General features: G+C 38.4%; 1 protein-coding gene across 27 annotated transcripts in view; it reads right to left on the minus strand.

The window, feature by feature from the left end:
- Positions 1-25,408, minus strand: part of ANKRD12 (ankyrin repeat domain 12) — a 148,823-nt gene that overhangs the window by 11,169 nt on the left and 112,246 nt on the right. For 26 of the 27 annotated variants that reach the window (XR_008515818.1, XM_054537657.2, XM_024235938.3 and 23 more), the window contains 2 exons: positions 16,188-20,908; positions 11,303-11,401 (listed from right to left, as the gene is read on the minus strand). Coding sequence is in view for 25 of the 27 variants with exons in the window: in XM_054537657.2 (XP_054393632.1) it covers positions 11,303-11,401; positions 16,188-20,908 (4,820 nt within the window). In the remaining 2 variants the exon portion in view is untranslated. Of the gene's footprint in view, positions 1-11,302; positions 11,402-14,516; positions 14,692-16,187; positions 20,909-25,408 lie in introns of those variants that run through there. The other variant, XR_008515821.1, reaches the window with a different exon arrangement.

Below are 25,408 nucleotides of genomic sequence, written 5' to 3' on the forward strand. Positions count from 1 at the left end.
GTGCCTGGGCCTCTTCTCACTCTGTCACCCAGGCTGGTGTGTAGGCATGATCATAGTTCACTGTAATCTCGAAATCCTGGGCTCAAGCAATCTTTCCACCTCAGCCTTCTGAGTAGCTAGTACTATAGGTGTGGACCACCACACTTGGCTAATTATTAATTTTTGTTTTGTAGAAACAGGGGTCTCACTATGTTGCCCAGGCTGGTCACCATCTCCTGGACTCAAGAGATCCTCCCCTCTTGGCCTCCCAAAGCGCTGGGATTACAGGTGTAACCCACATACCTGGCCAACATATTTTAAGTCATTTTATCTTATTTCAAAAACAATTTGTTAGGCCAGGCATAGTGGCAAGACCCCATCTCTACAAACAAACAAGCTAAATAACCCAAATTTCAGAGTAGTCTTTTCTTCACAGTAGGCTTGAGAAATTTGAGAACTCCCAGTGTTCCAAAAGTAGAAATACATTTTCTCTCTCCAAAACTACCAGTTTCTCTATTTTTAAATTATTTTTCCAAGTATGGTGGTATAGTGGCTTTTAGTGTATTTACCAAGATGTTCCACCATCACCAGAACATTTCCATCACTCCAAAAAGAAACCTGCTACCCATCAGCAGTCATTCCTTATTCCCTGCACCCCCTTCCTCTATGCTCCTAGTAACCAACAATCTAACTTTTGTCTCTATGAATTACCTATCTTGAACATTTAATATACATGGAATCATACAATACGCAATATGTGGTCTTTTGTGATTGGCTTCTTTCACTTGGCATAATGATTTCAAGCTTCATCCATGTTGTAGCATGCATCAGTACTTTACCCCATTTTATGGCTGAAAAATATATTCTACTGCATGGATATACCACATTTTATTTATTCATCAGTTGACAGACATTTGGGCTTGAAGTGTGGCAGAAAATGCTACCCCAAAATATGCCACTTTGGCATAAGCATTATTTTGGGCTAAAGGCAAGCTGAAGTCAGCAGGCTCAAGAGTGCTCTGACCTCCCCTTTTCTACCTGAAAGCCAGAGATAAAACTCCCATGGGAAAAATGCTCTCCTGAAACCAGGAGGAAAGAAACATTCTTGTGACCAGTGACAGGGAGTCAAGGCCAAGAGAATTCTGTACAAACAGACCTTGTTAAAATAACTTTCATCTTCCTTTAGCTGTCCAGTAGATTTTAGTTACTTTTCCACAGCTGCCTTTCTTTCTTCAACCTAGCATAAAATCACTCAGGTTTTGCCACGTCTTTGGCTCCCATGTGACATAAATCTTAAATAAATCTGCATATTTTTCTCCTGTTAATCTATGTCAGATGAAGTAAGATAAAATCACTTAAAATATGCTGGCCAGGCACAGTGGCTCTTGCCTGTAATCTCAATGCTTTGGGAGGCTGAGGGGACCTTAAGGCCCAGCTGGAGACCTTAAGATGGTGGAGGTTAACTTTTGCCTCCCCTATAGGCTGTTTACACTTTGAGGCTAATATAAAAAATGCTGCTATAAACGTTCACACTCAAGTTTTTGTTTGGATGCATGTTTTCATTTCTCTTGGATACGTAAGTAGGAGTGGAACTGTTGGGTCATCTGGTGACTCTGTTTAACTTGTTGAGGAACCACCAAACTGTTCCATAGTAGCTGTATCATTTCACATTCTTATCAGCAATGGGAGGGTTCTAATTTCTTCACATCCTCACCAGCACTTGTTACATCTGTCTTTTTGATTACAGCCATTCTACTGGGTGTGAAGTGGTATGCCCTTGTGTTGGCAGCTTTTTTATAATGAATATTTTTATAGAAATAAACATACTGTATGATGACATCAACTACTTGTAAACCTCTGACACACACAATAAAATCCTGTATTAAGTGGGGCCCAAAATTATTATGTAATATGCAGAGTCATTCTACCACAAGGTTCATAATATGATCTAGGCAATCTTCTGCATTTAGCAAAAACTGAGAATTCCTGGGGTCCAGCTACAGATCCCAACCCATCCTAATCTTTGCTACGGACTTGTGCCATCTGGTCCTAACTATATTCTTTGGCCTAAATATCAATGGGGATAACCCTGGGACCTGTGGCTAGCTAGAACTTCATGGAGAGGTAAAGCGAGTCCAGGAACTCGCCAGTTTAATAACATACATGATTTTATTGACCCTGTATGGAAGGCTGGGCTGGGAGAATACAAAGAATGTGCCTAGTCTTCTCCTCCCCACCATGTTTCCCATTCTCTCCTCTCCTCAACTCCCAGGAACTTTGGTCTTCTCCTGATGGAGAAAACAGGCCACATTATATCCAAAAATATATTATTGCAGTTTTAATGTTTTTATAAATTCATGAAAAAACAAAGAAACATGGTCCTAATTAACTTAATTCTAATTAACTTCTTAATTCTTATATGACAAATGATATTCAAAGAGGTAGACCTAACACTTTTGATTTATTAAGTACAATTTAAAGAGCAACTTGAATACATATCCAAAACCTTGATGCAAAATTAAAAACAGCTAGATGTGTCTTCCTAAAAAGTTGGTTGTAGTCCTGTAGAGATTAAGAGCAATAACCAAAAATCCCTCAAAAGCAAACACCATGTGAGAAATAACTTTTTCTTTTTTTTTTTGAGATGGAGTCCCACTCTGTCGTCCAGGCTGGAGTGCAATGGTGTGATCTCAGCTCACTGCAACCTCCGCCTCCTGGGTTCAAGTGATTCTCCTGCCTCAGACTCCAGAGTAGCTGGGATTACAGGTGCCCACCACCATGCCTGGCTAATTTTTGTATTTTTAGTAGAGATGCGATTTCACCATGTTGGCCAGGCTGGTCTTGAACTCCTGACCTCAGGTGATCCACCTGCCTCGGCCTCCCAAAATGCTGGGATAACAGGCGTGAGCCACCGTGCCCGGCCAAGAAATACATTTCTAAAGTCAGAGCCTCTCTCTCCTAAAATAATTGAGATGTTATTATAAATGTTGCTTACCTGACAATCTAAATAGTACATTTTCAATCAGCATTCTTAATTTTGTGTTTTTAAACCCCTAGAGCAGAGCCTCTCAAACAGTGTCCTCTAAGGAGAGGTTATGGGTGTGCCAATGTATTGTTTCCTCTTAGTTTCTTGGGTGATAGAGTGCAGCATGGGGAAGTTTTGAGGAAATGGGCCAGGGACTCTGGCTGTAAACTTGTTTGTTCATTTAGTATTGCATTCAAATGTTACCATTTTCTGTGGGGAAAATGACCCTTGAACAGTGTAGCTCTTAATTTGAGGTCCTCACATCCTCCAGAAACCTGAGGATAGAATAGGGGTAGGGTAGTCTGTGAACCTGGACTGGAAAAAATTATGTCTTTATTTTCACTAACTTCCAACTGGCATTTCTTTCAATCATGAATATGTCTACAAACCACAGTAGAATCATAAGTATCTGCAGCTTTGTCATTCATAGAAATCACAAATATTTCTAAATTATTAATATATTATAGATGTACTGATATCCTCCCGAATTTTTATACTAATTTCTTCTTCAAAATTCCAGCAGTGGCTGGACACGATGGCTCATATCTATAATCCCAGCACTTTGGGAGGCTAAGGCAGGAGGATCGCTTGAGCTCAGGAATTTGAGACCAGCCTAGGCAACACAGTGGGACCCCAATTCTATAAAAAAAATTTTTTTTTTTTGAGACGGAGTCTCACGCTCTGTCCCCCAGGCTGGAGTACAGTGGCATGATCTCGGCTCACTGCAACCTCTGCCTCCTGGGTTCATGCCGTTCTCCTGCCTCAGCCTCCCGAGTTGCTAAAGGCGTGCGCCGCCATGTCTAATTTTTTGTATTTTTAGTAGAGACGGGGTTTCACCGTGTTAGCCAGGATGGTCTCAATCTCCTCACCTGCCTCAGCCTCCCAAACTGCTGGGATTACAGGCATGAGCCACCGCGCCTGGCAAAAACTTTTTTAAAAAATTAGCTGGGTGTAGTGGTACATGCTTGTAGTCCAAGCTATTTGGGAGGCTGAGGCAAAAGGATGGTTTGAGCCTGGAAGGTTGAGGCTGCAGTGAGCCATGATGATCACACCACTGCCAGCCTGGGTGAGAGAATGAGACTGTCTCAAAAAAAGAGAACAAAATAAAATCCCTGCAGTTGTGAGATCTGCTGCTATATGACACCTAACTGCAGTTCTGCGTAGAGATACTTGTATGACACAGCTGGCCGAGATACTTGTATGACATAGCTGGCCAGTATCAAGCAATTTTGCAGCTAGTAGTTACTGAGCCACCACACGGTAAAGTTGTTTGTTCTCATATCAGTCAGACATTTAAAGTTGCCCTCGAGTATCATGCAATTCTAAATTGTTTATTGGTCACATACGAGGAAGATTTATCATTTTGTTATTTGTTAAAGTTCTACAAATTGCACAGTTCAAATAAGAATTTTTTTATTTTTTAAATATTATACTTTAAGTTTTAAGGTACATGTGCACAACGTGCAGGTTTGCTACATATGTATACATGTGCCATGCTGGTGTGCTGCACCCATTAACTCGTCATTTAACATTAGGTATCTCTCCTAATGCTATCCCTCCCCCCCTCCCCCCACCCCACAACAGTCCCCGGTGTGTGATGTTCCCCTTCCTGTGTCCATGTGTTCTCATTGTTCAATTCCCACCTATGAGTGAGAACATGTGGTGTTTGGTTTTTTGTCCTTGCGATAGTTTGTTGAGAATGATGGTTTCCAGCTTCATCCATGTCCCTACAAAGGACACAAACTCATCATTTTTTTATGGCTGCATAGTATTGGACGGTGTATATGTGCCACATTTTCTTAATCCAGTCTATCATTGTTGGACATTTGGGTTGGTTCCAAGTCTTTGCTACTGTGAATAGTGCCGCAATAAACATACGTGTGCATGTGTCTTTATAGCAGCGTGATTTATAATCCTTTGGGTATATACCCAGTAATGGGATGGCTGGGTCAAATGGTATTTCTAGTTCTAGATCCCTGAGGAATCGCCACACTGACTTCCACAATGGTTGAACTAGTTTACAGTCCCACCAACAGTGTAAAAGTGTTCCTATTTCTCCACATCCTCTCCAGCACCTGTTGTTTCCTGACTTTTTAATGATTGCCATTCTAACTGGTATGAGATGGTATCTCACTGTGGTTTTGATTTACTTTTCTCTGATGGCCAGTGATGATGAGCATTTTTTCATGTGTCTGTTGGCTGCATAAATGTCTTCTTTTGAGAAGTGTTTGTTCATATCCTTCACCTACTTGTTGATGGGTTTTTTTCTTGTAAATCTGTTTGAGTTCATTGTAGATTCTGGATATTAGCCCTTTGTCAGATGAGTAGATTGCAAAAATTTTCTCCCATTCTGTAGGTTGCCTGTTCACTCTGATGGTAGTTTCTTTTGCTGTGCAGAAGCTCTTTAGATCCCATCTGTCAATTTTGACTTTTGTTCCCATTGCTTTTGGTGTTTCAGCCATGAAGTCCTTGCCCATGCCTATGTCCTGAATGGTACTGCCTAGGTTTTCTTCTAGGGTTTTTATGGTTTTAGGTCTAACAATTAAGTCTTTAATCCATCTTGAATTAATGTTTGTATAAGGTGTAAGGAAGGGATCCAGTTTCAGCTTTCTACATATGGCTAGCCAGTATTCCCAGCACCACTTATTAAATAGGGAATTGTTTCCCCATTGCTTGTTTATGTCAGGTTTGTCAAAGATCAGATGGTTGTAGATATGCGGCATTATTTCTGAGGGCTCTGCTCTGTTCCATTGGTCGATATCTCTGTTTTGGTACCAGTACCATGCTGTTTTGGTTACTGTAGCCTTGTAGTATAGTTTGAAGTCAGGTAGTGTGATGCCTCCAGCTTTGTTCTTTTGGCTTAGGATTGACTTGGCAATGCGGGCTCTTTTTTGGTTCCATATGAACTTTAAAGTAGTTTTTTCCAATTCTGTGAAGAAAGTCATTGGTAGCTTGATGGGGATGGCATTGATCTATAAATTACCTTGGGCAGTATGGCCATTTTCATGATATTGATTCTTCCTACCCAGGAGCTTGGAATGTTCTTCTATTTGTTTGTATCCTCTTTTATTTCACTGAGCAGTGGTTTGTAGTTCTCCTTGAAGAGGTCCTTCACATCCCTTGTAAGTTGGATTCCTAGGTATTTTATTCTCTTTGAAGCAATTGTGAATGGGAGTTCACTCATGATTTGGCTCTCTGTTTGTCTGTTATTGGTGTATAAGAATGCTTGTGATTTTTGCACATTGATTTTGTATCCTGAGACTTTGCTGAAGTTGCCTACCAGCTTAAGGATATTTTGGGCTGAGATGATGGGGTTTTCTAGATATACAATCATGTCATCTGCAAACAAGGACAATTTGACTTCCTCTTTTCCTAATTGAATACCCTTTATTTCCTTCTTCTGCCTGACTGCCCTGGCCAGAACTTCCAACACTATGTTGAATAGGAGTAGTGAGAGAGGGCATCCCTGTCTTGTGCCAGTTTTCAAAGGGAACGCTTCCAGTTTTTGCCCATTCAGTATATTGGCTGTGGGTTTGTCATACATAGCTCTTATTATTTTGAGATACATCCCATCAATACCTAATTTATTGAGAGTTTTTAGCACAAAGGGTTGTTGAATTTTGTCAAAGGCCTTTTCTGCTATTGAGATAATCATGTGGTTTTTGTCTTTGGTTCTGTTTATATGCTGGATTACGTTTATTGATTTGCATATGATGAACCAGCCTTGCATCCCAGGGATGAAGCCCACTTGATCATGGTGGATAAGCTTTTTGATGTGCTGCTGGATTCGGTTTGCCAGTATTTTATTGAGGATTTTTGCATCGATGTTCATCAAGGATATTGGTCTAAAATTCTCTTTTTTGGTTGTGTCTCTGCCAGGCTTTGGTACCAGGATGATGCTGGCCTCATAAAATGAGTTAGGGAGGATTCCCTCTTTTTCTATTGATTGGAATAGTTTCAGAAGGAATGGTACCAGCTCCTCCTTGTACCTCTGGTAGAATTCAGCTGTGAATCCATCTGGTCCTGGACTTTTTTTGGTTGGTAAGCTATTGATTATTGCCTCAATTTCAGAGCCTGTTATTCGTCTATTCAGAGATTCAACTTCTTCCAGATTTAGTCTTGGGAAGATGTACGTGTCGAGGAATTCATCCATTTCTTCTAGATTTTCTAGTTTATTTGCATAGAGGTGTTTATAGTATTCTCTGATGGTAGTTTGTATTTCTGTGGGATGGGTGGTGATATCCCCTTTATCATTTTTTATTGCGTCTATTTGATTCTTCTCTCTTTTTTTCTTTATTAGTCTTGCTAGTGGTCTATCACTTTTGTTGATCTTTTCAAAAAATCAGTTCCTGGATTCATTGATTTTTTTAAGGGTTTTTTGTGTCTCTATTTCCTTCAGTTCTGCTCTGATCTTAGTTATTTCTTGCCTTCTGCTAGCTTTTCAATGTGTTTGCTCTTGCTTCTCTAGTTCTTTTAATTGTGATGTTAGGGTGTCAATTTTAGATCTTTCCTGCTTTCTCTTGTGGGCATTTAGGGCTATAAATTTCCCTCTACACACTGCTTTCTGTGTGTCCCAGAGATTCTGGTATGTTGTGTCTTTGTTCTCGTTGGTTTCAAAGAACATCGTTATTTCTGCCTTCATTTCATTATTTACCCAGTAGTCATTCAGGAGCAGGTTGTTCAGTTTCCATGTAGTTGAGTGGTTTTGAGTGAGTTTCTTAATCCTGAGTTCTGGTTTGATTGCACTGTGGTCTGAGAGACAGTTTGTTACAATTTCTGTTCTTTTACATTTCCTGAGGAGTGCTTTACTTCCAACTATGTGGTCAATTTTGGAATAAGTGCAGTGTGGTGCTGAGAATAATGTATATTCTGTTGATGTGGGGTGGAGAGTTCTGTAGATGTCTATGAGGTCCGCTTGGTGCAGAGCTGAGTTCAATTCCTGGATATCCTTGTTAACTTTCTGTCTCGTTGATCTGTCTAATGTTGACAGTGGGGTGTTAAAGTCTCCCATTATTATTATTGTGTGGGAGTCTAAGTCTCTTTCTAGGTCTCTAAGGACTTGATTTATGAATCTGGATGCTCCTGTATTGGGTGCATATATTTTTAGGTTAGCTCTTCTTGTTGAATTGATCCCTTTACCATTATGTAATGGCCTTCTTTGTCTCTTTTGATCTTTGTTGGTTTCAAGTCTGTTTTATCAGAGACTAGGATTGCAACCTCTGCCTTTTTTTGTTTTCCATTTGGTTGGTAGATCTTCCTCCATCCCTTTATTTTGATCCTATGTGTGTCTCTGCACATGAGATGGGTTTCCTGAATACAGCACACTGATGGGTCTTGACTCTTTATCCAATTTGCCAGTCTGTGTCTTTTAATTGGAGCATTTAGCCCATTTACATTTAAGGTTAATATTGCTTTGTGTGAATTTGATCCTGTCCCATATGATGTTAGCTGGTTATTTTGCTCGTTAGTTGATGCAGTTTCTTCCTAGCATTGATGGTCTTTACAATTTGGCATGTTTTTGCAGTGGCTGGTACCAGTTGTTCCTATGTTTAGTGCTTCCTTCAGGAGCTCTTTTAGGGCAGGCCTGGTGGTGACAAATCTCTTGGCACTTGCTTGTCTGTAAAGTATTTTATTTCTCCTTCACTTATGAAGCTTAGTTTGGCTGGATATGAAATTCTGGGTTGAAAATTCTTTTCTTTAAGAATGTTGAATATTGGCCCCCACTCTCTTATGGCTTGTAGAGTTTCTTCCGAGAGATCAGCTGTTAGTCTGATGGGCTTCCCTTTGTGGGTAACCCAACCTTTCTCTCTGGCTGCCCTTAACATTTTTTCCTTCATTTCACCTTTGATGAATCTGACAATTATGTGTCTTGGAGTTGCTGTTCTCGAGGAGTATCTTTGTGGCGTTCTCTGTATTTCCTGAATTTGAATGTTGGCCTGCCTTGCTAGACTGTGGAAGTTCTCCTGGATAATATCCTGCAGTGTTTTCCAACTTGGTTCCATTCTCCCCGTCACTTTCAGGTACACCAATCAGACGTAGATTTGGTCTTTTCATACAGTCCCATATTTCTTGGAGGCTTTGTTTCTTTTTATTCTAAACTTCTCGAAACTTTTTTTTTTTTTTCTAAACTTCTCTTCTCGCTTCATTTCATTCATTTGATCTTCCATCACTGATACCCTTTCTTCCAGTTGATCGAATTGGCTACTGAGGCTTGTGCATTCGTCACGTAGTTCTCGTGCCATGGTTTTTAGTTCCATCAGGTCCTTTAAGGACTTCTCTGCATTGGTTATTCTAGTTAGCCATTCGTCTAATCTTTTTTCAAGATTTTTAACTTCTTTGCCATGGGTTCGAACTTCCTCCTTTATCTCGGAGTAGTTTGATCATCTGAAGCCTTCTTCTCTCAACTTGTCAAAGTCATTCTCCATCCAGCTTTGTTCTGTTGCTGGTGAGGAGCTGCGTTCCTTTGGAGGAGGAGAGGCGCTCTGATTTTTAGAGTTTCCAGTTTTTCTGCTCTGTTTTTTCCCCATCTTTGTGGTTTTATCTACCTTTGGTCTTTGATGATGGTGACATACAGATGGGGTTTTGGTGTGGATGTCCTTTCTGTTAGTTTTCCTTCTAACAGACAGGACCCTCAGCTGCAGGTCTGTTGGAGTTTGCTGGAGGTCCACTCCAGACCCTGTTTGCCTGGGTATCAGCAGTGGAGACTGCAGAACAGTGGATACTGGTGAACAGCAAATGTTGCTGCCTGATCGTTCCTCTGGAAGTTTTGTCTCAGAGGAGTACCCGGCCGCGTGAGGCGTCAGTCTGCCCCTACTGGGGGGTGCCTCCCAGTTAGGCTACTCGGGGGTCAGGGACCCACTTGAGGAGGCAGTCTGTCCGTTCTCAGATCTCCAGCTGCGTGCTGGGAGAACCACTACTCTCTTCAAGGCTGTCAGACAGGGACATTTAAGTCTGCAGAGGATTCTGCTGCCTTTTGTTTGGCTGTGCCCTGCTCCCAGAGGTGGAGTCTACAGAGGCAGGAAGGCCTCCTTGAGCTGCAGTGGGCTCCACCCACTTTGAGTTTCCTGGCCACTTTGTTTAACTACTCAAGCCTAGGCAATGGCAGGCACCCCTCCCCTAGCCTCGCTGCCGCCTTGCAGTTTGATCTCAGACTGCTGTGCTAGCAATGAGCGAGGCTCCGTGGGCATAGGACCCTCCGAGCCAGGCGTGGGATATAATCTCCTGGCGTGCCGTTTGCTCAGTTGGAAATGCAGAAATCACCCGTCTTCTGCGTCGCTCACGCTGGGAGCTGTAGACTGGAGCTGTTCGTATTTGGCCATCTTGGCTCCACCCCTCAAGAATTCTTAACAGTAAGGTGGCAAGACTTTCTGTAACCTGGACAGGTACACAGATGAATATACACTAGGTGGTTTCAAATGTCTTATAGTTGAAATAGCTATTGATGTGTGTTACATTACCTAACTTCTTATTGCTAACAAATTGCTCATTGTCAAACGGTCATGCAGTGTTGTAAATTCTGTATTGTGCTTCTTTCATTTGTTGCTTCTCTTTGTAATTCTATGAATTTTTTTAATTTAAAAACATTCTGAGAAGAGGTTCCAAATTTCCTAGATTGTTACAGAAGTCCACAGTAGGAAAAAAGTTAAGAAACTGTGCCAGGAAAATCAATCATGTATGAACCAAAGAAGTTATATACAAATTGTGTTTGCATATGAGTATGTATATATTTCTGTGAAGAAGGATCACAGTTTACACCACATTTTCAGAGGTCCTCAACCCTCCCCAAAGATTAAACATATTTTATTTTCGTAAATCCAAGTGAAATGACTTATAATTCCTATAAATAACCCAATAAAGGTTTTTCTTCCTGTAATTTCATGCCAAGACTAACCATTGGAAGGCACATACTAAGGCAGACCTACATGGACAAATAAGCATAGCCTTTATAAGTATTTTGCCCTTTTGCCTTAAAATAGCTGGTACCAAGCAACGATTCCAAAACTTGGAAATCCAAATGTTCCACTAGGAATCTACTGCTATAGTTCTACAAATTCAACAAATAACAAGAAGTTATTAGAGACTTACATATTAAAAATATACTCAACATAAATTATAATATGGGAGCAGCTATCCTAAAATAGGGTTAAAATTTTTCCATCTAATTAAACACAAAACCAAACCACTTCTCAAAATGGTTCTAAGTTTTAAAAATCCACTAATAAAAAATTATAGGCCATTTTAATTTATTGCTAAAAACCAGTTATTTTTAGCATAAGTGTAAATTTAAACATTTCTTACCCTTTCAATACTGTGTTGCAAACGTAGTTTCATCCTTACAACTTCCTGTTGTCGAAAAAGCTCTTTAAGTGGATCTGACAGTGAAGGTGGTGGTGTAATCTAATTAAAAAGATATATATAGTTTAAAATATTAGGTTTTAGTTACAATAATGGGTTATTCTTTTAAAATTAAACCCTTTTAGTGCATTAAAAAAATCAAATTCTGATGTCCTGTGAATTAAATAATACAGCACTAATTATAGAACTGGTTACTTCTGTTTGAAACATTGAACACAGTTTAGATGTTCTGATTCTAAGGCCACAACAAATTTCAAAGAACAAATTAGAAGGACTAAGGAAGTTATTCCAGTGAGACACATTTTAGATCATCAGTAAGTGACAGCTCACAGACAAGGAGGGAAGGAGGGAGGAGTCACAAAACCAGAAAAGCTGGTATAAACATGGAGGAAACACTCCTAAAGATTAAAGCAGTTCAATTGTATCTATATAGTGAGGTCTGTCTGCAGACATGATAAATATAGTATCAAACACTAAAGTCCTGTTACATTTAATTCTTTTATAAAAGCAGATGAAATGGTCTAAGAAATTTTTTTCAAACTTTATTACATGTAATATCCTAATGACTTTGTCTATCCATACTCCAAAAAGCTTCTGGTTCATCTCTAATTTGATATTGTAGTGTAATATCAAATTACACTACAAACCCAGAAAAGAGGTGTTTCCTGGTAGATGCTGGAGGTTAAGGAAGCTGATTCAATCTATGCATCTAACTGCACTGTTACAATAAGATACACTGGCCGGGCATGGTGGTCCACACCTGTAATCCCAGCACTCTGGGAGGCCAAGATGGGTGGATCATGAGGTTAGGAGTTCGAGACCAGCCTGAATAAATGGTGAAGTCCTATCTCTACTAAAAATACAAAAATTAGCCAGGTGTGGTGGCACATGCCTGTAATCCTAACTTCTCAGGAGGCTGAGGCAGGAAAACTGCTTGAACTCAGGAGGTGGAGGTTGCAGTGAGTTGACATCATGCCACTGCATTCCAGCTTGGGTGACAGAGTGAGACTCCTTCTCAGAAAAAAAAAAAAAAAAAAGGGACATCTTGGCTGGGCATGGTGGCTCTCTCATCTCATCACTTTGGGAGGCTGAAGTAGGAGGACTGCTTGAGACCAGGAATTTGAGACCAGCCTGGGCAACATATTGAGACCCCATCTCAAAAAAAAAATTTAAAAATTAGCTGGATGTGGCGGTGTCTGCCTGTAGCCTCAGCAACTCAGGAGGCTGAGACGGGAGGACAGCTTGAGTCCAGAAGTTTGAGGCTGCAGTAAACTATGATTGCACCACTGCACTCCAGCCTGGGCAACACAGGGAGGCCCCATCTCTTAAGTTAAAAACAAAACTAAAAACAAAACAAAACAAAAGATATCCAAGAGATGGCAATAACCATCTGTGATCCCTACTCTTTCTCTACCCCTTGGAGAATTTGTATTTTCCCCCTCTTATTCTTGCTTATAATTACTGCCAGCATATTACGGCAAAGTAAGATATCTTAGTATGTTTTGGCAAGTTATAACACTTCTGGTTTAACAGTCAATTCCACATGAAAGTGGGACAACCAGGTATTTTCCACTTCTTGATGTAGTGCCACAGGAATCATATAACACCATATATGAAAAGTTCTTGACAAAAATCACACCTGGCTCTACAAAGACTCTATAATCAGCATTATGAGAGACTGAAAACATGTTAAATAACACCACAAAGACTCAATCAGTTGAATCACAATGTGGAAAATTCTACAGGACAAATAACTTACTGTAACTGATCATTTCTCAGGCCTCTAATTGCAGTAATTCATTTGTTTAATTTCTGCATCCTGTGAACTGCTTTAAATTTAGCATGAGTTGTAGGTAGTCTGGTGCTGTTTTAGTTTTGGAAAACCATATAGGCCTCTAGTTATTTCAAGGAATGTAGAGGACGAATATCTACTGTCTGACACTGAGGTGCCAGAGAAAGCTTCAAGAGGGTAAATACCTGACCTGCATCTTAAAGGAAGAGCCGGAGTTAGAGTTAGTGAAACGAGTCTTGTGGGAAGAAAGGAAAAGGAGGGAGGGAGGTAATTCCCAAAAGAGGATGGCATGCAAAAACACAGAATGGTATCTGCAGACAACTCTAGGTTGGTGCAAAAGTAACTGCGGTTTTGCCATTACTCTTGTCATCTTCATTTCACACCATTTTGTCAAATATGATGTTCTAAGAACTTAAGACCGCAGAAGAGATCAGTAGGGGCAAAATAACGCAGGCTGCAGTCTACTCTGTAAATGTGCTTTTCTTAACGTATATTCCACAGAAGACTGGGCCCACAATTTCTCTTACAATTCTTTACAATCTTACAATTCTGTAAAGATCTACAAAAATGTTTCCAAGAACAAGTTTGGAAAACACTGTATACTTGTATAAATGTACCCACTTAGAAAACTCCCAATACATCAAAGGTTCTGGTAAGTTCTGCAGTGAACCCATTTTTAGATTAATAGTGCTTCCCAAACTTATTTGACCATGAAAGCCTCCCCCATTTGCATAGGAGGTATTTAAATAACATGCTGTGGAAGAGGTATTACGTAGAACATGTTAGGGTTAAGTGATAGAGAACCATGAAAGGTCTGACGGCTTGCTGATCTGTGAGAATAGACACTATGGGGACAAGATTGTAGGCAGGGAATTGAGGAAGCAGATTACTATTGTGTTGGTGTGAGATGGAGGAGGGAGTGAAGGAAATGGGTTTGAAAGATACTAGTGACTGGCCCAATAAACATAAACAAGAGGGAACAGCTCAGAAGGACTTGAGGCTTAGTGTGAGAACGGGAGGGTGGTAAGAGACCACAGGAGGGAACAGGAAAGGAGAAAGAGAAGCAGGTTATTGGGTAAGTTCAGCTCAGTGCTGACTTACTGAGTTTCTGAAGGTTATGGACATTCAGCTGGAGCTATGCAGTTACAAAAAAGAAGCCAAGGAGAGATCTGGGCAGGATATTTAAATGTGACCATCATTAACACAGATCACATACAGAAGAAAGGGAAAATCACCAAAGAGATACGGAGAAAAGTTTTGAGGAAACTTTCCCTCTGCTGTTTTCCTCATCTATCTTTTAAGTAAATCATGCTTGGAGATTTTGTCTTTCAATATCTGGGTCCCAGGAGTCTTGAGAATACTCACTCCTGACAGCTCCTCATGGATGCACTTTCATCACCCACTCTTGGAACCCCTCCAAGATTTCTGTAGTGTGTAATCAGTGGCCACAACAGAGACCAGGTTGTAACAAATCTCGTTTTCCTCCCTGTTCATTTGATTTTGGAGATTTGACCTGCAGTTTTACTCCCCTTGATTTCCTCTGGAAAAATGGCAGCATTTTAGTTAAATTATGATTAAAGTACTAGAATGAAAAACAAACTGACTCTGGGTATGTTTTACCACATTTATTTTTTATTTTTGTAGACATCTTGTTGGTCTTGAACTCCTGGCCTCAAGTGGTCTTTCCACCTTGGCCTCCTAAAGTATTGGGATTACAGTTACTGTCATCAGGCCTGGCCTCCACTTTACAATTTCTAATGGGTTCTATAATTGGATTACATAAATGTGAGGGAAGATTACTTTCATAAAATGGCAATTAGTTGGCTGGGAGGAAACAAATGGATAAAGCCATATTGGAAAGTAAGAAAAAGAATGTAGTGCCCACAAGATTTTTGTTATTCTGCTCTTTATTATTTTTCAAACTAAATTTTAAACAAATGAGTTTCAGTCCAGTAAACTCCAAACACACAGCAGTTTATGTACAAAGTCTGGAGTTCTTATTACTGGCTTGAATAAAACCCTTACAGTGATTTGCAGCTGTATAAAATAACAGCAACCACCTTAAATCTATATAGTGTTTTAAAGTTTTAATGGGCTTTAGCATATACTATTTCAACCTGCTTTGAGGCAGGGTAGACATTTATTCTTGTTTTACAGATGTGAAAACTAAGGATCAGAGATGGGAAATGAATTATTTAAGATCACACAGTGGGTCTGTAGCAAAATCTAGACTGCAGTAATATATGCGAATTGGAAATCTACAGTGCTTTCTACTATATTGTGCTGTGTTTTGCTGCTTTAGTAATTCTCATTAAAAAATAAAAATTAAAAAAACTTCCCACTACATCCAGGAATATTTCTCACCTCTGCTTTTAGTCCCTTTTAGAACAATATTTGACACAACTAAACTTCTAATATAACTAGACATATCCCGAGAATTGTTTCAAGAAGTCAAGCTTGAATTACATAACCTTTGCAAGAGTAAGAAAAGGTGACAGTATGAATATAAAATACACACATTTATGTGTTTAACTATATAGAGTCTGCATATGTATTGTAAACACATAAATGTGTATATGTTAAACACATAAATGTGTTTATGTTATGCTAAACACATAAATGTGTTTAACATAAATGTGTATAAATTCCTGGATAAATTTATACAATAAATGTATACATCTATAAAGTCAACAGATTGATTTAAGGCAGCAACATAATATGGTTCACTTGAAATGATTTTTACTGAAATAGTTTGTACAAAGTTCTAATTTAAATTTGTTCTTTATAGTTATACCTATATTTCAAGCCTATGTCACTACATATTATTTCAGCTAAAATTTCTTACTCTTTAAGGGAAAATAAAGTTGGGGAATGAAAGAAACAAGAACGTTACTAGCTTTATATCTCTTGACTCATTAACAGATGATTTTGCTGAAATAATCTATCTACTAGAAAACTTCAAATTACATATGTGGCTAACATTATACTTCTATTGGGCAGTGTTACAGGTGTATAGCAAGTGATGACGTTACTTACTGTGGGAATACAAATCTTGCTTAAGGGGTTTCCATCCAGGAGATATGATCCGTTAAATGTTACATATTCGTCATAATACTGAGGTGCTTGAGGAATCACACTACACAGTAATTTGCGTTTTTCTTCTATTTTTTTCCTTATGTGCAAGTATTCAAAATATGGATTTGCTCTCTCTGAACTGTATGGCTGAATCTCATCTAGTTTTAGAGAATCTACAATGGCTGCCAGAGATTGCTGAGTTTTCTCTTTTGCTTGTAGTAAAGAGGGACTCACTTGCACAGGCTGAGGTACACGTGACACTTTCCTTTTCCGTGGATGGTGAATTTGAGGATCATCATCTTCAGTTAATCTTATTCTTCCTCTAGGAGATGAGGATTCACTGTCTTTTTCTGATAATAGTGTACAGCTAGCAAGAATCTGTTTGCTTTGATTTGCCATTGTATTTGCTTTGTTTCTAGTCATTCTTTGAGGGATTTGGTTTTCAGTTTTATCATCTTCGGCATTTTCTTCTAATTCTACTTTAACTAACTGACCATATTTATGCATTTCTGGTTGAGTTGACTGTTGTGAATGGTTTTCCAGACTTGATAAAATGCTTTGTTGAGATTCTTCATCTTCTATGGAAAGCAAACACTTTTCACTTTCAGGACAAAGTTTTGGATCTTGTTCATTTAGGTTTCCTTTTGGCATCCCTGCATTCATTTCACATATATCAGAATCACACCTATTCAAATGAGTTAAAACCAAACTCTCCAGTTTGTTTTCTTTTTCATGTGAAATGACCTGAATATCAGTTGTGCTATTCTCAACTTCATGGCCACTGGAAGACTTGTAAGTTAGTTTGCTAAATGCATAATGTGTATTTAGCTGGGTAGAGGCATCACTTCCATTAAAGTCCTTTTCTGATGGTAACACAGGTAAAGTATAAGCTTTCTCAAAGTTTGGTGATGCTTCTTGAATAGTGCTGTCAGAGTACACTGGGACAAAGGCATCTGTTTTTTGAACATCTCCTAGGACAAAAGTATTTTCTGTATCTTTTGTAGATTCATTATCAGTATCTAAAGCAGAACTAATAATCTGAACTGCATTTTTTTGTTGTAAAATACCTGGCTCTTGATTGGCAACATATGACAAAGACATATGTTTAGAAATCGATTCAGCATCTGAAAGTGATTGGTTGGGGAAAGAGCAAGGCTGCTGTGAAGGCATAAAGGATGCCGGATCCTGAGCGCAAGAGTTTCCTGGCAGTTCAGTCTGGTGCAGGGATAAAAAATCAGCATTTTCTTTCAATATCTTATTTTCAGAATTACAAATACTCTGAAGAGAGGATTCTTGATCAGGTATGTTAGAATTTGGGCAGATAAAGTCTCTGGTGCTTAATGTCTCTACTCTATCAACAGGCATCTCCCATGATTTATTCTGGATCACACCAACCTGACTAGATGGCTCTAAATGCACTGGACTGTCCATTACAGTGCTCACTGGGGCAGTATTCTTGATGAGATTTCTATCAGCTGAAACATATTTGCTGTTTGAAGCTCCAGTTGGAGAAGTTGCAAAACTGGAATGTATGTTAGACACATTTGAAAGGTCTCTTTCAGGCACATTTGAGAATACCTCAGGTTTGGGAGAAGGACTAGTATCTCTTGGCACAGTTAATAAGCTACCTTGATTGCTCTCTTCTGATATTGTTTGGAATTGTTTTGTATGTTCACAAATGACAGAAGGCATGCTGCATCTTCGAACTTCTACGGTAGGTCTCCCCTCGCTTATAATTAGTTTAACATCTTCTACAGAAGATGACCTAAGATGGGATGTTGAAAGTCTGTTTGCATATGGTGGTTTAATTCGCTCTGGCAGGTCAGCCAGGCTGTCCAATTCCCTTTCGTGAAGGGCAGGAGATTTGGCAATTGACAAAAAAGGTGACTGGGAAAAGGACATTTGGGATTCTGAACTCTCTAACATAAAGTCAGAGTCATACTCAACTGGAGGCCTTGGGGTTGTCACTGTAGTATGGCAGGAATCTTCTGGACTAGCAATAGAAATCATGGATACAGATCTGGTGCTGAGACCTGGCTTTTCATTTTCTGATCTAGGAGACCTGTTTAAGCTATTATCTGAAACAAAAGATGACTTCCCTAAAGTCATTACATTTTTGGTGTCAACAGATTGTGATCTGTTACTTACAGCATCTTTAGGTTGTTTCTCCTTGGTATATGCATCAGTCACTTCTGAACTCTTTGACCTAGTAAGTTCTTTATTTTTGGATTCAGTTGGTGTATGCTTTGTTTTTTCTTTATCTTTTATTTTAAGTTCTAAACAGTTACGGTTTCTCAACCGTTCCTTTTCTTTTTGCTTAATTTTTTCCTTATGTTTTTTGTGCCACTGTTCTATTTCTAGGTCTTTAAGGCTTAGCATTCGTTCAAAACTTGTCTGCATTAAATCATCATTCACTAACCTCTTTTCTTTAGGTCGGGTATCTTTTGATGCTGGTGATGACTTAGGTTTAGGCTTATCTGCTTCAGATTTTAGTTTGAGTAAGCTATTTAGTTGAATTTTATCTTTATGTTTGTCTCGTTCTTTGTATCTATCTATATCTTTATCTTTTTTATCTTTTTCTTTTCCATCTGGAGTTTTCAAAGGTTCATCTTTTGTTTTTTCTTTAAAGGATAAGGGTTTTTCATGTTGTGCTTTATTACTGTCTACTATACTTGATTTTTTTTCTTCCTGTATGTGTTTGGAGTTAGTTATATTTATACTTTCTTTATCTCTAGATTTTTCCTTTTTATCTAGCTCCCTGTCTTTTTCTTTATTTTTGCCTTTTTCTGATTTACTATATTCACTATTATCTGATTGTTTATTTTTTTTCTCCATCAAGTGCTTTTCTTTGCTTTCTGCTAGATGCCTCTCTTTTTCAGGCTTTTCTTTGTCATGTTTCCTATCCATCTTTTCTCTACTTTTCTCTCTGTCATCAGTTTTTTTAATAGCAGCAGTATTTTTGCTCTTCTCACCTTCTTTATGGCATTTTTCTGTGTGATGCAAATATAGCTTGTCCTTTTCTTTTATTTTATCAACACATTCACTAAGATCTAATTTGTCTTTTTCTGACTTATGCTCATGTTTTATCTTCTTTTCTTTTTCAAAGTTTTTTCTTTCCATCTTCTCAATGTCCTTTTCTTTAGTTTGAGATCGCTTCTCAGGTTTTTCTTTACTTTCCTTTATATGCTTTTCTTGTTTTTCAATGTCTATTTCCTTTTCCACTAAATGAAGCCCTATAGATTCCTCAATGGCACTCATACCCAAAGAAGTAAATTCTGAGCCTTTATCTGTGGGTATGTTTTCTCTCTCTTCTTTTAGATCTTTTATTTTTTCCTCCCTAAAAGATTTCTCGCTTTCCTTTTTAATCTTGTCTCGTTCCTCTTTAAAGTTCCTCTCTTTTGACACATGCTTTTCCTTGGTTGATTTATCATCTTTGATATTTTTTTCCAATTTTGATTTTTTTTCTAATGTTAAGGATTCATGTTCCATATTTAAAAAGAGATCTTCAGTTTCATCACTTTTAAAAAAATTCTCTTTCCAAAATTCTCTATCAAATTCCACACTCCTCTGCAGTTCTTTGGCACTATCCTTAGTTTTGTATTTTTCCTTTTCACCTTCGATTTCTTTTTTATGCTTTTCTTTTTCCCTCTCTTTATGCTTCAATTTATGTTTTTTTAATGTTTTACCTTCTTTATCCATTTTTTTCAGTGTGCAATCTGAATTTTCAAATGTTGGACTATGATCTTCATCCTTTATTTTGGCGTTTGATTTTTCACCAAATTCTAAGTGGAAATCTTTCTGATGTTTGCTTTTTTCCTTATGCTTACAAGATTTTACACTTGAACTTTCTGGCAAGAATTCAGATTCTGTATTATCATACCGAACAAGATCAGGCTGTAATGACATTTCAGAACTTCCTGGTGATAAACATGTTTTAGTATGTTCTTGTTTTAGTGGTGTTGACTGTTTTTCACTTAATCCACAAGAATGTTTGGGAGATTTACCAGTGGAAATATGAAATAAATGTAATGAAGTATCATCTTTTGGGCTAAAAGATTTCCTAAAGTTCCCCTCCTCTCTGGTCTTTTCTGAACAATCTAGTCCAGTATTTACTGTCAAGTTTGTTATTCTTGTATTTTCTTTTCCTTCCTTTTCTTGCTTTAGCTCTTGGTTCTCTTTATTTTTATTCTGATTTTTCAATTTTCTTTTAACTTTGCCTTTCTGTTTGTGTTCACCTGAAACTACATATTCCTTTTTGGTTTGTATATCAGAATTTGATGTTTCAGGGATGACGGAACATGAAGTAGAAATCTTTTTATTCTGAAGAGCTTCTTCATCAGAACTTTCAGTACTTGAATATAAGACCCTAGATGGCTTTTGTTTTTTACTTTTAAATGATTTAGGATAGAAGGCTTTCTCCTGTTTTGCAAATAAATGAGTTTTTTCTGCTTCAGGTTCATTTTCTTTTCGTTGTTCTTTCCTAAGAATATGCCTGTCATCAATCATCTTATTAATTTCTTCATCATCATCATCTTTGAACTCATACTCATCAAGGGCAGATGGAAGAGGTGTTTTACTGGGAAGTATCTGTTTACTTTCACAGATGAGAGAGTCTTTCTCTGTTTCAGAGTCAATATTTTCATCAACACTAGAAGGATTTACAGATTGAGCCTCTTCGGAATCTAGAATAAAAAAAAGAAAATGTGGTGTGGGTCAAAACACAACTGCCAGAAAAATAGTTTTTTCTGAGAAAAAGATACAGCTTATACAATAAATATTTCAAACAATTCATAATCACTTCAGATTTATATGGAAATAATGTAATAGCAATGTGTAAGAACTCTGATAGTGTTGTAGAACAGCTTTTCTAGAGAATATGCTTTATGGTGAGGCTCCTTTTGACACTTCTAAAAGCACAGTATATGTTAAAATCACAATATATAGTACAAAAATATAGTCCTGCAGTCAACATAGAAGCGTGTATCTCTTTGATATACTGATTTCCTTTCTTTTGGGTGTATACCCAGCAGTTGGATTGCTGGATCATATGGTAACTATTTGTAGTTTTTTGAGGAACCTCCAAACTGTTCTCCAAAGTGGCTGTTTCTCATCAACAGTGTACAAGGGTTCCCCTTTCTCCACATTTATGCCAGCATTCATTATTGCCTATCTTTTGGATAAAAGCCATTTCAAATGGGGTGAAAGGAAATTAGTATACTGAAGAGATAACCTGCACTCCCATGTTTACTGCAACACTATTCACAATAGCCAAGATACGGAATCAATCTAAGTGTCCATCAACAGATGAATGGATAAAGAAAATGTGGTTCATATACACAGTGGAATATTATTCAGCCACAGAAAAGAATGAAATGCTATCATTTGCCACAACATGGATGGAACTGGAGGACAGTACTTTAAGTGAAAGAAGCCAGACACACTAAGACAAATATAGCACGTTCTCTCACTCGTATGTGGGAGCGAAAAATTAAACTCACGGAAATAGTAGAATGACAGCTATCAAAGACTGGGAAGGGTTGTGGAAAGGGGGAGATGAGCGTTAATGGGTACAAAAATACAGTTAGAATAAATTAGATCTAGTGTTCAGCAGCACAATAGAGCAACTATAGTTAATTATTTATTCCCTATTTCACCATAACTAAGAGAGGAATTAGAATGCCCTTACCACAAATAAATGATAAATGCTTGAGGTAAACCATTACCTTGGTTTTTTACACATTGTATACTTGTGGCAAAATATCACATGTACCCCACAAATTACGCACAACTATTATGTATCCATAATTGTTAAAAATTAACAACATTAACCAAAAATATATGTATTTATATATACATTTATATACATGCACTTATATATATAATTACCCAGGGGTCTCGATTAAGGGGAAACATTAGCTAGTAAAATGTTATGTAAATTCTGCACATATGCACTTTTTTAGGAGAGAGAATATTTAACTCGAATAAGATCCTTTAACCCAAAACTGACTAAAAAACACTAACTTAAAGGGTTTAATTATATAAACACCACAAATTATGTGCTTCAGAATATTTTTTGTATTTTTGGTAGAAATGGAGTTTCACAAATTGCCCAGGCTGGTCTTGAACACCTGAGCTCAAGTGATCCACTCGCCTTAGCCTCCCAAAGTGCTGGGAATACAGGCACGAGCCACTGTACCCAGCACCCAGCCCTGTAAATTCTCTTAAGGGAGTTAAACATAAACTGAGAGATCCATGGTTTGTCATTTGTGTTCCTGATTCATCAATTTGAAGCAATGCATTCCAATTCAGATATGCCTTTTTTTCTAACGGTTCTTTTAAAAGATGCCTACTTTTTTAAAAGGAAAGAATGTAAATTCTAACGTAAATAAGTTATCCTGACACTACTGTCCATGATGAAAGCGGAGAAATTTCTACAGGTGAATGACCCTCACCTGGCTCTGGATCCTGGGCCACACATGCTCATCAGACTCATCTCTCTGCACGCTGGTTTCTCAGTGCCATCTGCAGTGACCGTGTGTTGCTCAACCAGAGGCTGGCCAGCCTGTGGGCCTCAGCAAAGACCACTACACCTCCATGATGCCATTTCGCTTGCAGACCACTTCCCTTTCTTTACCTGAGCAGTCCCCAGTTTTTAAATTTAATCACTCAAGAACATAGATCAACCTGATCCTGGACTCTAGTGAGGCAGTAACTCTTCAAAAAAATGTTTGTTCTGTCTTTCTTAGTAGATGACTGCTATGGTGAGAAAATCACCTAAAATCTGCAAATCTTCAAGTTCCCTTAAGTAAAAAATGGCCATGTTTATCATTATACTAGTTATTTTCCATTTTTCCAATTTTTAAAGTCTCTGCTATCTATAACTAAATTTAAACTTGTATTTAATAAAACATTTTATACAATTATTTCTAACAAAACGCTCTTTAAAAATTTTTAATGTTGATCATCTCAATTTATTCTCAACAGTTTATTCTTATTTGGGAAACTAGGAAGGAAAGTTAGAAATAGGTTAAGCAACTGTTAAAACATTTTATTAAAATTTTTATTAAGGCATTTTTCTTTTTTTTTTGAGATGGAGTCTCACTCCGTCGCCCAGGTGGAGTGCAGTGGTGCGATCGTGGCTCACTGCAACCTCCATCTCCTGGGTTCAAGCAGTTCTCCTGTCTCAGCCTCCCAAGTAGCTGGGACTACAGGCACCTGCCACCATGCCTGGCTAATTTTTGTATTTTCAGTAGAGACAGGGTTTCACCATGTTGGTCAGACTGGTCTTGAACTCCTGACCTCAGGTGATCCACCCACCTTGGCCTCCCAAAGTGCTGGGATTACAGGTGTGAGCCACCATGCCCAGCCAGCATTTTTCTTCTCCGTGAAAAAAAAATTAAGCTCCATCTTATTATTTAAATGCATTTAAATACATTTGAAAGTTCTTGTACATCTCAAGGCGACTTCAGATATTTGCAACTAAGACTGTAACATTTAAAGAATGGTGAAAATGTATTTGAATTCTCTATTATCCTTAGGCTTAACTGTTCCCCTGAACCATCAATTTCTGTCTTTTCTTGTATGGTATCCAAATGGAACAGCAACCAAACGAAGCAGATGTGGCTGATGCGGGGAGATAACAGTATATAGTGGAAATCCCTCCCTCAAAATCTCTTAAAAAATAATAGGCAGAGAGGTGTTGACACATGACATCTATTCTCATGTTGACATTTGACAAAGTAATTACATTTCACATGCCTAATAAGAGATGATTTTAAAACATTTGAATTGTACTAATTATATATTTTTAGAAAATATATTACTGTCACATATATTTCAGGAGTAGGTGATAATGATACAAAACTAAATATACCATAACTAAAAAAAACAAACAAAACAAAAAAAAAAAACTTCTAGTCAACTAACCTGGATATTCCTGGACTCCTTACAACTACCTCAAAAACAAGACTGAGAACAATCAACTCATTACTTTTCCTTCCACAACTGCTTCCTCTTACTGCTTAAAGTCAGTATTCCTCACCTCCGTGGCACATCAACCAATCCAGCTATTCAAATTTTAAAATCTCAGAGCCATTTCAAACTCTCTCAATTCCTCAACTTCCAAATTCAACCATTCAGAGTTTTGATTTCTGGACTCTCTTGTTTTTTGAGAGACAGGGTCTTGTTCTGTTGCCCAGGCTGGAATGCAGTGGTACAATCATAGCTCACTGCAGCCTCCTACCTGGGCTCAAATGATCTTCCTGCCTCAACCTCCCCAGTAGCTAGAACTACGGGTGTGCACCACCATACCCGACTAGTTTCTTCTTTTTTTGTGGAGATGAGGACTCACTATGTTGCCCAGGGTGGTCTCGAATTCCTGGCCTCAAGCAATCCTCCCACCTCAGCCTCCCAAAGTGCTGGGAATACAGGTGTGAGCCACTGTGCCCAGCCTGTACTCTCTCTTAAATCCGTTTTCTCTCTATTCCCACTACTACTGTCTCAGCTCAGGGTCTCATCATTCCTTGGCTAGATCACCTTAAACAACGTGACCAGCACTATCTATCATCTCTCTTCTCACCTGAGGGCTCCCCACTGTAGGATAACATAAAAACTCCAACAATGATAAAGAACTCTCAAAATCTGGACCACCATCTCCACTATTACCACCACTTTCTTTTAAGGCTAGTCAAGTGAAGTAGTGGGAGTGGAGCAGCAACAAAGACATCTGTAACTAGTTGTAACCAATTAGTTGTAAACACCAATGGACTCAGAACAGCCACTACCACTATTTATTAAGCCCTATTATTAGCTGAGCAAGTAATATTTGGTCTTTACAACAGGTGTTATTATCCCCATTTAAGAGACAAACTAAGCTACTAAGCAGTTTTTCCAAGGCCACCTACTAACAGATGCAGCCCAGAGTATTTTTGTCTGATTTCCCAGTGTGTTATACCATGACTCCCCTCTTTCATTGCTTCTTGCTACACACACTAGCCATAATAGTGGAGTACTTCCTCTTCCCCCAAATTCCATGCATATTTATGTGGGTTCTAATCAGTTTCTCTTTATTATTTTCCAACTTTTTAGGAGATGTTTCAGATTAATGGTCAGGGATAGGAGCAGTTCAGGAATTTATACCTATGTTAGTCCAAGTGCAATGGTGTTTACAACTAATTGATCAC

The sequence above is a fragment of the Pongo abelii genome, chromosome 17 (assembly GCF_028885655.2).
Source record: "Pongo abelii isolate AG06213 chromosome 17, NHGRI_mPonAbe1-v2.0_pri, whole genome shotgun sequence".
In the NCBI taxonomy this organism is placed as follows: domain Eukaryota; kingdom Metazoa; phylum Chordata; class Mammalia; order Primates; family Hominidae; genus Pongo; species Pongo abelii.